The sequence below is a fragment of the Chlamydomonas reinhardtii genome, chromosome 9, assembly GCF_000002595.2.
Source record: "Chlamydomonas reinhardtii strain CC-503 cw92 mt+ chromosome 9, whole genome shotgun sequence".
Classification (NCBI taxonomy): Eukaryota; Viridiplantae; Chlorophyta; class Chlorophyceae; order Chlamydomonadales; family Chlamydomonadaceae; genus Chlamydomonas; species Chlamydomonas reinhardtii.
In genome coordinates, this window is record NC_057012.1 from 3746047 (window position 1) to 3758288 (window position 12242).

Sequence of the window (12242 nt, forward strand, 5' to 3'; positions counted from 1 at the left end):
ATGCATCCGCCCCATCGCGTTCGCTGGCGGTTGTCCCTGGTCCCTCCTTGACCTCAACCCTGTCGCGTTTTGCCTGTGCGCTGCTTTATTTATGTTTGTTACCATGCTAGGTTGCATACGCGGCCTCTGCCTGCCTTTTTTGCCAAAAAGGCCTGGCACGCCTCCAGACCGCTGACCATGCCTCCAGCGCGACAGCCAGCGCTACCAGTCACCTCGCAGCCATGACTACCTATCTCATCGCCATATAGCTGCACCACTCGAGTTCTGAGCGTCTCCGAGAGTCTCGTGCATATCAGATGTGTGCATGTCATGTCGCGAAGGCGGCATTGGCGCGGGTTACACAGGAATATCCAGAAGTGTCAAAAAGCATGTTAACAGACCGCGATGTGCATGCCTAAGTGCGACGTACTCCACCATTTAAATCGCGTCCAGGCTCGATTTGGGTTCGAGGGTGTCGAAGTACGCTGCCGCTGCGTTCACATCCTGCCTATCCCGCCCACGCTTACTTACCATAGATGGAACGACCCGCCCCGACTCCCCGAACCAGTGGTACCTCTGTGAACCACGCCTTACGGGCGCAGCCATACCCTTCCAGACGTAGCACGCCTCGCAACAGCGCACGCCCAGCTAATCACACTGACCGTCACAATGCCGCTTGACCTTGACCCCGAATCACACCCAGTATCCGCCGACTCGATGCCCCCTAGGCTGCTGGGGCGGTCCTAAATGAAGTGAAACCCTGCCTGGTCACGCGGTACCCGCCGCACGCAGCGCCGCCATCTTGCGGCCGTGTTCCTCTGCCATGCGCAACGCAGTGGAGTCCATCACCTGCAGGGCACGGCGAGGAGCACGACGAGGAGCGCATTTGAAGACCATGCAACGCCATTCCGCTGCCCAAGCTCATTGGCTCCATCGCCGCTCGCCTCAGTCATCCCGTCCTACGCTACCACCTTTCCAACGACTTCGCCCTCGCCCCCAGCTCGCGCCGGCCTAGCCCCCGGCCTCATGCCTGGCACCCACCTCTGTAAGCTTTGCTGCCAGCATGTTGGGGTCGTGCGCGGAGCCCATGTCGTGGTAGGGCAGGCCGATGAATGAGGCGATGTTGTGGTAGTGGTGGTTGCCGCCACTGTTGTGCAGCACCTCGATGACGGAGCTGGTGCTGGGGCGCAGCCAGATCTCGTTGAACACGCCTGCGCCGTGCACCGCCATCAGCACACTGGTGCGGGACAGCTGCTGCAGCTGCGGGGGCGCAAGGCGGGCCGGAAAGGAGGGGAGGCGAAGAGGAGTTACTGTGCCGTAGGATGACGGGAGTCCAGCACTGTGTCATACAAGCCCGTGAGCCCCTCCATGGGCTAGTGGGGCAAAGGGGTCCGCGCGTGGCTCGCACTTCTGACATGACTTTGGAGCTGCTTTGGACTGCTATGTCCACCTGCCGCTGCACTGCCCAAGCTCGCCCGACGACCTATGGTGACGTACAGTAGCTCGCATATGCGGCTGCAGCTTCTCCTTGCAGCGCTACTGTTTCCTTATGGGATTGGATCAGAGTTAACCCCTCCATGGACCCCTCCATCGACCAACACAGCGCATGGCCACTCCGACCTTGCTGCACACCCTTGCTACACCTTCCACCCATGGCTATTGCAGCATGCGCCCCATGCACACCCATCGCCCTCCACCTGCCCGCTCCCCGCTCACCCCGCGCCCCTCCCTACCTGCTCCGGGTACCAGCGGTGGTCCCCCAGCTCCATGGTGGCGAACTCAAAGTACACGGGCACCTTGCGGCAGCCGCCGTCGCCGGGATTGCGCAAGCAGGATTTGGAGTTCCATGTCATGACGGCGTTGCTGAGCACCGGCACGATGGCGTCCTCGTTGGACAGCATGCGCTGGACCTGCGGACGACACAGGCATTGGGCATATGAGTGCACGACCGCACACACAGCATCAGCGTCAAGCGTAAGCACGAAGTACCGTACGTGCTGCTTGGCACATTTGGTGGTGGGAAGGGGTGCTGGAGCGCGCGCACAGCGCACATGCAGGTGTGTGGTCGCGGCCGGAGTGTGTGGTCAAAGCAGAGCGCAGCCGGCCGGGACGCGCACGGAGACATGCGGTTGCGCCGTGCTACAGCGCACCAGGCACCCGTGCGGCGCGGCACGCACGTCTGCCCACTGCCCGCCCACCTGCCAGCTGTTCATCTTGCCCTGGTTGGCGGCCTCGAAGTGTCGGCGCGACACCCAGGTCACGCGGCCCACCACCGTGTCCTCGTTCTGCCGGTGCTGCCCGTCCGGCCAGGTGTACAGCTCCGGCCGCGCGTCCGCCATGAGCATGTGTGTCCAGCGCACCACACTGGACATGTACAGAGACCTGCACCGCGAGGGGAGCCCACATGGGGGAGGGGGGGGGGCAGCGGAGAGGGGCAGGCGTGTGTTCGTGGAGTGGGGGCGCAGTGGTCAGTCGCGCGCATCTTGCAGGCTGTGGATTGGGTAGCGCTGTGCTGCACATGCTTGTAGCTACCTGGCTACCTGCCGCCATCTTGCGCCCGTTGCCTACACACGCAATGATCCTCTTTTGGAGTCCCCATCACACACACACACACACACACACACACACACACACACACACACACACACACACACACACATACACACACAATGGCCCGGCTGCCCTGCGCCGCACCTGCACATGGACTTGACGCCGGGCCAGAAGTGCGTGTACATGGAGCGGTGCGGCATGGAGGCGATGAGCGCGTTCTTGAAGCAGGTGCCGGGCGGGTAGGGCCGGTCGCGCAGGAAGCGGATGCGGAAGGGGTAGGCGATGCGGCGCCACAGCTCCAGGTAGAAGCCCTTGGGCGCGCCGTCGAAGGCCACAATGGTGATGCCCTGCGCGGAGAGGCAGGCAGCACGTGTGGGGCGACAGAAGCGAGTCCGAAGCCTGAACAGTGCCTGGGCGCGCGTATATGTGTGATGTAGGTGTTTGAGGCGCAGATGCAATGTCCTACCGCCGCGCTCTCAGCCGCGCGCCAGCAACTACCACCTCCTGGCGCTGCCTGGCACTGCCTGGCACTGCCTGTCCCTCCTACTACTCAACTTCCCTGCTTGGCATGAGGATCCCCAGCCCCAGCTGCCTCCCCCAGCTGCAGCGCCCACCTGCTGCAGCAGCTCCTTGTGGGGGTAGATGTACATAGCCGCGAAGAAGTTCATCACCTCCTCGAAGTGGTGGTAGGCGTTGGTGGGGTCCATGCGCGTCACGAAGTACACCGGGTAGCTCACGGTGCGGCGCGGGTCGGCGCAGGCGGCGTTCACGTCAGCGGCGGGCGCCGTGGCCAGCGCGTCATACAACCAGCGGTCCGTGTGCTGGTCCGCCACCTAGTGGGGAGGAGTGGGAGGGAGGAAGGCGGTGGGGAGGAGAAGGGGCCGGAGCCGGCGAGCGTGGAGGCGGGGAAGCACAAGCAGGCGAGAAGGCGAAGGTAAGGGCAGTTGAGAGGGGGGGGAGAAGCTAAGGGGATATGGGACGATACTCATGCAATCAAGCTCATTCGAACAGTTCATGCATGCCCTGCGCTATGTGCTCAACATCCTGCGAACCCTGGCCCCACCTGCTCGCGCGTGTACGGGCGGTCAATGTCACACGCCACCTTCGCACTGCCAGCCTTGGGTGTGGGGTACCTGTGTCGCAACCCGGGACACACGCGCTGAGTGCAACGTCATCGCCTAGCATGCACTGCGCGCCGGTCTTGGATGTGGGTCGGCCTGTTGTCGTACGTGTGTCAAACTCAAGCTGTACATCGGATACATGGACATGTCTTAAATCCATTTTCCACAAACGCCCGCCACAGCCGCCACAGCCGCCACAGCCGCCGGCAGCCAGGCCTGTCCCGAGCCCCCGTCATCGCTACCACAAACCACCGGAGGCCGTGCCCCACGGCGCTCCCCTGAAGCACCCATGATGCACGCTGCCGCACCAACCTGGTCCCAGGCTTGGTAATCACTTCCCCTAGGAAGTCAGTCGAGTCCAGCACCAGGTTGGTGGCGTGGCAGAACTGGCCGGACAAAAAAGCAGGGAGGCAACAGGCAACAGACGGAGGTGAAAGCCGGTCTATTATGAAGGGTAGGTAAGTCAAAGCCGCCGTTGCGGACCACCCAGGTTGTCCGGGACAACAACTAACATACACATTCATTTCTGCAGGCCAGGGTTCAATTGGGGCCAGAGCTCAACCCCGTTGCCGCTGCGGCCTCGACACACCCAAGCGCGCCAAAATGCGGCCGTGCAACACCCCAGCCGACACCCACACAGTTGCGGTTCTCCTTGCCCATACTATCCCCGGTCCTTACTTTCCTCCCCGACCCGGAGCCTTCCCCCTCCATTGAAGCTCATCCAGACACTCAACGCACCAGACTGCCGATGTTGGCACCCCGATTGGTGTTGGGGTGTTCGTGGCATGTGAAAGTTGACCCGCCGCCCGGCTTGCAAATTTCTTTCTTCGCGTTCGCCCACGAGTTGATGTAGCCCTTGCCGAATAGCGAGTCGCACTGCTGATCGACTGCCTGCGTCCCGTTCTTTGTAATCTCCGCGTCCATGACATCCATAATGTTTTGCACTTTCAGCTTGTCTGTCCATTTTACGACATGCTCTGGTACCGGGAACCTAGCCGGGTTCCCTTGCGCACTGGCGAGAACGAGTCCATTCACGAGCGCCACAACAGCCCCTAGGGCTGCCAGCGCTACGACGCGCATCTACACACGCAAAATAGGCGATCTATGCAAAGAGTTACACGGAAGCGTCGAGTGCAGGGGCCCGGGTTTCCAAAACTATCACACAGGTAGGCGCGCTCAGGCCGCACGGCCTCTATTCATTGTACATAGACATATGATTGTTGAGGTGGCACTGGAACAAAGTCAAAACTGAAGTGTGTAAGTTATTTCTCCATGCAGAGACGATTGCAGTCGCGACAAAGCAGGGGCCTTTCTGACACAGTGGCGTTACAAACAATTGTCTAAAGACTGGTAACAAATATTACGCAACCATACCGTGCCGTGACCCTTCGCCGGCTCCTGCTTTCTTGACCAAAATACTGAAGTGCTGTTTCGTATTGACGCTTACATCATCAAAATCACTCATCGAGTCCACTTTTGAGGTAGCGAGGCCTGGGCGCAGCTGTAACTGTAAGCGCCGGCTTGGGCCTGCGGCGGAGGGGGCCGGACCTGGTCGAATGCCCCAACGACTGGGCGTCAGCGCCTGAGTAGCGGCGCAGCGGGGCCGCAGGCGCCGATGCCGACGGCCCGCTCGCGGGCGTCCGCTGCCACTGGCGGCAGCGGCAACAGCAGCGCGAACGCGCAGCAGCCGGCCGCGGGGCCGACCAGCACGCAGCTCATCAATGAGCGCGCGCACATCTTGGGGCTGCAGCTGCAGGCGGCAGCGCTGGCCGCGCGCATTCAGCACGCGGTGGCCAGCTACGGCTCGCCGTCGCTGCACCAGCAGCTGCGGGAGCTGCTGCAGCGCGGAGTGCTCAGCGCCGACGCCACCGCGGCGCGCAGCGAGGTTGCCTATCTGCAGGCCCTACTGGAGAGGGTGCAGTCCGGCAGGCTGGCGTCGACCTCCGCCGCCGGAGGCGGCGGTGGAGGCAACGGAGCCGCCTCCGGCGGCGCCCGCCAGGGCGGCCGCCGTGGCGGCGGCGCAGCCGCAGGCGCCTCCGGCGCCGGAGGTGCCGGCGCAGCGTCAGCGTCAGCGGCGGCTCCGCTGCCTTTGACGGCACGTGCCGCCGGCAGCAAGCAGTTCTCGGCGCTGGCGGCGGAGCACGTGCGGCACTGGCTGGAGCAGGCGGGCGAGGCGGTGGGGCTGCTGGAGGACCTGTGCGCCCCCGGCTCCATAGAGGAGTGGCCGCTGGAGCCGCCGGAGCCGCCGCCGCCGCGGCCGCCCGGCGGGCCGCCAGTGGCGCACTTCATCGCGCGCATCCCGGCCGAGCTGGCGTCCCACATGGAGCTGCCCACCACTGGCTACAGCCAGCTACAGCCGCCACCGGCTGCAGCTGCTACGGCGGCGGCGGCTGGTGCTACGGCTGCTGCTGCTGCGGACGGCGGTGGTGTGTGTGTGGAGGCGGGCACGGCGAATGGAGTCGGCGCCGGGGCTGGCGCAGGTGCGGCGTGTGTCAGCTGCGGCGGCAGCGGCCTGCACAGCGGCGGCGGCGCCGCCGCCTCCACCTCGGGCGGGCTACTATGGGCGGCGGCGCCGCTGCTGCACGACCCGGCGGCGGGGGTGTCGTACCGCGTGGCGTGTCACGAGAGCGCCGAGCTCATGTGGCGCGGCCTGGCTCACGGGGACCTGGTGCTGGTGCTGCCCGGGCCGCTACCAGTGGCCGGAGGGCACAGTGCTGCTGCGCGCGGCGGTGCGGGTGCTGGGGCTGGGCCTCCAGGTGGGTGCGGGGGGGGCGCCCTGGGGGAGGGCAGGGGAAGGGAACAGCGGCGGGCGGGGGCATGGGCATGGGAGGATGCCAGGGAGCGCGGCAGCGCGCGAGCAGCAGTTGCGTGAGAGCGGCTGCTCTTTGGGAAAGGGTCCTGTCAGCAGGGAGGGCAGGTTGCTTAGCGGAGTGAATGGGGGCGCAGACATGGGCGGGCACGGGAATGAATGCAACAGCTGTCCGGTGCTTGCTTGGCCACTCCGCTTACTCGCGAGTCAGCCGCCGATTACGGCCGCTTACTGACTGCTGTGTTAACGCACCACAGGCCAGTGACGTGGTCATTCACAACAACGAGGAGGATGACGTGTTTGTGGAGTGCGCCGCCGGGCCGCCGCCGCCGCCGCCACCCGCACCGCTGGGAGCTGCGGCCGGCGGCGCGGCGGCGGCTGCCGCAGGCACAGCAGCCGGCAGCACGGCGGCCGGCGGCGGGGCGGCGGGCGGGCGGATCGGCGCGGAGGCGGGCGGTGTCGTCCTTGAGAACCTGACTCTGCTGCAGCTGGGCGGATACGAGGGCGCACTCAGAGTGAGCAGGGCTGTGGCTGGGTCCGGGGTCTGGGCTCGGGGGCTGGGGCTGGGCGGATGTTGGTGCTGGCGTCGGGGTTTGCGCTCAAAGCAAATGTGGTGGTGCTTATGCCGGGTCCAGCCGGGCCCGGGGTCTTTTGGCGGGGTATTTGGAGGGCACCCCTGTGCTGGTGCTCCTCTGCCGCTTGCTTCCGCACGCGCCTACTCCGCCACCTCCGCTGCTCGGCCCTCTCCCCTCCGCCGCAGGTGCTGCGCGGCCGCACCACGCTGGTGGACGTGGTGGTGCAGTTCGCCATGGGCGGCGTCACGGTGGAGCCGGGCGCGCACCTGGTGCTGGGGCCGGGCACGCGGGTGGCGGGCGGCGCCACGGCGGGCGTGCAGGTGGCGGCGGGCGGCTGCGCGGAGCTGCTGGGGCCGGGCTGCGAGGTGACGCGCTGCGGCGGCGGCGACGACGTGGTGCCCAAGGCGAGTGCGGGGGCTGGGAGCGTGGGAGGCCGGGAGCGTGGGAGGCCGGGAGCGTGGGGTAGGGGGGCGGGCGCGGGGGCGGGCGCGGGGGGCTTGGAGGGGGTTGGGTTTGGGGGCGGGTAACAAGTCGACACCAGAGTCGGTGCTGGGGTATTGCGGGCACTGTGCACGCTGTGCACGCTGTGCACGCGTGTTCGTGCATGGCAGCTCGGGCATCACGATGGCTCGCGCACCTGTGCTCTTGGCCGTGCCCGCACAGGACCTGGGCGGCGTGGAGCTGATGGTGCCGCTGGCGGACTACCCACGACTGCCCGCCGCCCCCAGCCCCAAGGCCCTGCTGCAGGCGCACCGCCAGCTGCTGGACGGCAGTAGCAGCGGCAGCAGTGCGGCAGCAGCGGCGGCGGCGGCGGGCACAACAGCCATTGGCTGTGCAAATGACAACGGCTGTAGTGCCGCAAACGACGGCAGTAGCAGCGGCAGTGGCAGTAGCAGCGCCCCGGTGCCGCCTCAGGACCACCTGACCTCGCACCTGGGGGCGCTACAGCCGCCAGCGACCGTGGTGGTCGGCCCGGGCTGCACCATACACAACACACGCGGCTTCGCGATCTCAATTGTCAAGAAGCGCGCGCTCGCAGCCTACCACGAACTCATACACAGCGGTGCCGCAGGCGGCGGCGGCGGCGGCAGCGCCCCCGGAAGCAGCGCCGGCGCGTTCGGCGCCGGCGCGGCGGCAGCCAGCGGTGGCGCCGGAGGCGGCGGCGGCGGTTGTAGCCTGGCGGCTGCGCTGGAGGGCGCGCGGGTGCTTGTAGCTCGCGGTGCTTGTTTGGGTCCCAACAACAGCCGGGGGGCGGTGGGGGTGGTGGAGCTGGAGTATCACCAGCTGGATGGAGACGCGGTAGGTGGGGGTGGGGGTGGAGGGGGGAGCCTTACAATGGTCTGGGAGGTAGTTGGATGAGGGTTTGCGGCGTTCTGTGGCGCTTCTTCGGTGCGCATGCGGTCGATAGCTTGTGCATACCTTGGGACAGTCATGTTTTGCCAACCTCAGGCACATACGGCCCCGGTTGCCTTCGACGTCGTTCGCTTTTGAGCTCGGCGGCCCCCGCCTGCCCTGTGCCCTTTGCCCCACTCATACCGCATGCCCCACAATCACTCTGCTGCTCACATGAACGGCTACTCTCCTCTTTTGCATTGGGTTCGGTTTGGTTTGGGCTGGCATTTACAGCCCCCACCCCACCCCACCCCCCTCCTCGCTGCCAGGTCAACCGCCGCACCGCCTCGCGCCACTTCCACGCCGTGCAGCTGGCGGCGCGGCAGCTGCAGGTGCGGGCGCCGCGCGTTTGCAGTCGTGTGCAGCTTGTGGTGTCGGTGGCCATGTGTTGGCAGTCGCATTTGGGCGGCGCCCGGTTGCTTAATTGCCGGGGCCCTTGGGAATGCAGTGGGACGCGACAGGCGTGGAGGGGAGGGGGCGCAAGCGCTAGTGCTGCAGCCGCATCAGGCACGCACCACCCGGGCACACGTGCACGTGTAGTGAGCGCATCAAACACGTGTGTGAGTGTTGTGTGTGTGTGTGTGCACAATAACAATCCCAGCGCGGTGCGGCCTGCGCAGGAGGGCTTTGCGTCGCCCGGTGTGGACTGGACGACGCACCGCATCCGACTGGAAGCCAACCCGGCCAGGCCGGGGCGCAGGTGTGCGCCGCAGCAACACGCGCGCGGGGGGCTGCATGTGCCGCGGGCAGCTCGTGTGTACAAATGCGCGACAGCGTGTTGTCGTCTCAGGGGCACGTGTCGTGCGACAAGCCACCACCGGATCTTGGGGTTGTGCCTAGCCCAACAGGGGCACATGCAGCGGCCCTCGGGCGCGGTGGGCGACACGTGTGCCAAGCGGAGCATGTGGCTGTGCATGTGCAGGGCGACCAAGCTGGAGATAGCTGCAACGGCGGCGGCCGCGGCGGCGGCGGCGGGCGGCGGTGCGGGTGGGGGCCGCCGTCGTGCGGGCAACGGAGTGGTGGTGGGCTGCCGGACACTGCGACAGGTGGGCATTGACACCTGCTCTGACTGGCGCCTTCGCAAGCGTCCTGCATTGCCATGTCTCCAGCTCGCGCCTATTGACTTTCTGGTTTTGGTTTTGCATCTGGTGAGAAAATAACAAAAGCTGGATGCTGTGGACGCAGGTGCTCTGTGCCAGCGTGGCTCGCGCGCAACGGCGGCAGCGCGGCATCGCACACAGGCGGGCCGGCGGCGGCAGCAGCAGCAGTGGCGACAATGGCAGTAGCAGCAGTGGCGACGGCAGTAGTAGCAGCGGGGACGACGACGATTCCCAGGATGAGTCGGGCGACGAATACACCAGTAGCAGTGGCGGCGGCTCTGACGGGGTTTGTGAGGACGGGTCTGCGAGCGCGAGCAGTAGCACACGGGCTGCAGGCGCTGCTACAGCCGACGGGACACCCATGTCCATGCCAGGGTTGTTTAGGGGCGTGTCAACAGAGCACTCGCCAGCCGCCATACGTGCGGCAGTGGCGGCGGCGGCGGTGTCGGGTTCGGGGTTGACAGTGGCTTCGCCGTCGCGGTCGCTACCTGTCTTGCCACGGGTGTGTTGCGGCTGTGGCCGCACTGCCTCTGGGGCGGAGGGGGCGGCCGCGGCGGCGGCGGCGGCGGCAGTGCCGGTCGCCGCTGTTGCCGCCGCAGCTGGCACAGCTGACGCCACTGGGCCGGGTGAGTCGTCTGGCGATGGCGCCAAGCCGAGCAGTGCAGCGGCAGTGGCAGGGGCACAAGACGGAAGTGTGGCCGCGGGAGCGGGGACCGGCACAACGCTGCCTCCTAGTCCTGGGCAGCCGCAGGAGCGGCCGCCGCCCCCGCCTGAACAACCAGGACAGACCGTGCCAGCCGCACCCGGCGGCGGCGCGCCTGCAGCGGAAGGCGGGCCGGGCGCCGCCGCCGCTGCCAGCCCGCAGCTTGGCGCCGCTGGCACCAAGCCGCTGCGGCTGCGGCGCTGCGGCGCCTGCCTCAGCATCTACTACTGCAGCGCGGACTGCCAGCGCCGGGACTGGGCCCGACATGCGCCGCAGTGCCGGGCGCTGCGCGGGGCGGCGGGTGGCGCGGGCGCGCGTGGGGAGGTCACGTGACTGTAGGGGGGAGCACGCGGCCACTGCATGGTGTGTGTATGCCATAATGCGGGTGGGGCTGAGTGGAGTGTTGACTCTCGTAGTGTTGGTGACAGGGCGTAGCGGCGACACACGTTGGGCTGCTTGGTGAAGGGACGGTAAAAAGGGGGTAAAGGGCACGTCACAACTTGTGTAACATGATCGCCTGTTCTAGGCGTAGACCAAACACATGGTCGCTTCATACGGGAACGCGGCGAGTGCGGGAGTGCCCCCGGTCGGCTGGACAGTGACAGTGCCCAGTAGCTTCCAAGTTCCTGATTCGTTGAAATGTGGATACGACGATACGTACCCCCCCCCTCTCCTCCTCGCTCTATTCCATTGGGTTCAATTTAGTTTGGGCTGGTATTAATACCCCCCCCATCTCTTGGGCCCCCACCGCCTCACCTTGTATGCGCACGCGGGATTTGCTGGTCCGAAGCGTGGATAGTGCTAAGCACGGTGGTTAGCGACTGCCCTGCTGCGGAGCGCCGACGTGCTGCCTGAGGGCTGTGGGTGCTTCAGCACAACACACCGGCGCGGAGCCCGCCGTAGAAACTAAGCACCCCTTACCAAGCACGGAGCCCGCCATAGAAAGTAAAGACCCGTTGCCATGCAAGCGGGTTGCCACAGCACGCACGTGCCCCCACTCCTTGAAACAACACGCGTCGCAACATGCTGCGGAGCCGTGTGTTCGCTACCGACCGCATTATGTTGCGTCGGTCCTATGCTGTGTCGATCAAACCTCAAACATTCCACCAGTAATGCAAGAAGGCTGCCTGCAAGCGCCCTCTCCATGGGCGCACGCGCTACACTCGTACACGTGCGGTACGGCACCGTGCGGGCAGCACGCTAAGGACGCCCCACCATCAGAGCCGGTCAGCCTGCCTGACAGTCAGTACTTGACTGTCTGCCAGCGGGGGCGCCGTGTGCAATGGCTATGTCCCCCCTTTCGCTGTCCTCTGTCCCTGATGTATATCACAGCCTTGTCACATAGCCTTCAGGCCGCTGTGGGCGCCAGTCTATGGCACAAGAGCGTCTGCTCGCCTGGCTGGGCAGCGCTCAGGGCCCCACCGTGGCGCCGCGGCCTGGGCTCCTGCGTGCTATGCCCTGCCGGGCGCGACTGCAGTGGCGGCTGCTGGTCCCATTGTGAAAGCTATCCGGGAGCCCAGGGGCCCACTGTGCACGCGGCGGAGGGGCCGGGCGGGCCCCGATGGCCCCGAGGTGGCGCGGCGAGGGTGGCCGGCGACGGCACGGCGTGGCACACCTGCGCCATGCGGCTGCTTGCCTGTGCGTGTATTTCATATTACATCTATAATGTGTATCTTTGTTGCGTGTGGGGTAAGTGGCCCTGGGGCTGGTGCAATGAATTGTTGTCGCCTTTCCAGCGCGACCGACCTGCGCGCGAGCCACGCAAGGTCAGGCTAAAAGTCGCCACTTTCCTGGCGTCGGTTCCTCCATATCCCTATCAGCATATACGTTCATGTAAAAGACCGCAAACAAGATACCTTCAAGTGGGGGTAGGCCGACTCATTCCGAGATGCGGACCCGCAAACCATGCCGACATGCCCACACGCGAACCAGCGATGTGCGCCCTGGCCAGCCAGTATGCTGTGGGCATGCGTCTATGGCCACCAGCCTAGTCCAAGCAGGTTGGGGCATTTG

The 12242-nt window shown here is 65.8% G+C and overlaps 2 protein-coding genes across 2 annotated transcripts; one reads left to right on the plus strand and one right to left on the minus strand.

Moving 5' to 3' along the window:
- Positions 1–100: 100 nt before the first annotated feature.
- CHLRE_09g391282v5 (uncharacterized protein) lies at positions 101–4870 on the minus strand. Its single transcript, XM_043065586.1, has 9 exons — positions 4389–4870; positions 3963–4036; positions 3593–3662; positions 3144–3362; positions 2674–2876; positions 2178–2361; positions 1713–1889; positions 1021–1239; positions 101–828 (listed from the first exon to the last, which is right to left on the minus strand). The coding sequence occupies exons 1-9, from the start codon at positions 4581–4583 to the stop codon at positions 748–750; spliced, it is 1422 nt and encodes a 473-aa protein (XP_042921158.1). The 5' UTR covers positions 4584–4870; the 3' UTR covers positions 101–747.
- Positions 4871–5006: 136 nt separating this feature from the next.
- CHLRE_09g391319v5 (uncharacterized protein) lies at positions 5007–10888 on the plus strand. Its single transcript, XM_043065587.1, has 9 exons — positions 5007–6279; positions 6347–6406; positions 6717–6974; positions 7220–7438; positions 7698–8333; positions 8696–8758; positions 9047–9126; positions 9349–9472; positions 9612–10888. Exons 1-9 carry the CDS (start codon positions 5266–5268, stop codon positions 10560–10562), a joined length of 3405 nt encoding a protein of 1134 aa, XP_042921159.1. The 5' UTR covers positions 5007–5265; the 3' UTR covers positions 10563–10888.
- The last annotated feature ends 1354 nt before the right edge of the window (positions 10889–12242 follow it).

What these genes read in the sequence shown, in the direction of transcription:
- CHLRE_09g391282v5 (XM_043065586.1), bottom strand. Translation starts at nt 4,583, where the DNA reads ATGGATGTCATGGACGCGGAGATTACAAAGAACGGGACGCAGGCAGTC. An exon ending in ACAAGGAGCTGCTGCAGCAG is followed by an intron (nt 2,877 to 3,143) that starts GTGGGCGCTGCA and finishes CTCTCCGCGCAG; the next exon opens with GGCATCACCATTGTGGCCTT. An exon ending in GGCGTCAAGTCCATGTGCAG is followed by an intron (nt 2,362 to 2,673) that starts GTGCGGCGCAGG and finishes CTCGCGGTGCAG; the next exon opens with GTCTCTGTACATGTCCAGTG.
- CHLRE_09g391319v5 (XM_043065587.1), top strand. Translation starts at nt 5,266, where the DNA reads ATGCCGACGGCCCGCTCGCGGGCGTCCGCTGCCACTGGCGGCAGCGGC. An exon ending in GCGTGGCGTGTCACGAGAGC is followed by an intron (nt 6,280 to 6,346) that starts GCCGAGCTCATG and finishes GGCCGCTACCAG; the next exon opens with TGGCCGGAGGGCACAGTGCT. An exon ending in TGCTGGGGCTGGGCCTCCAG is followed by an intron (nt 6,407 to 6,716) that starts GTGGGTGCGGGG and finishes AACGCACCACAG; the next exon opens with GCCAGTGACGTGGTCATTCA.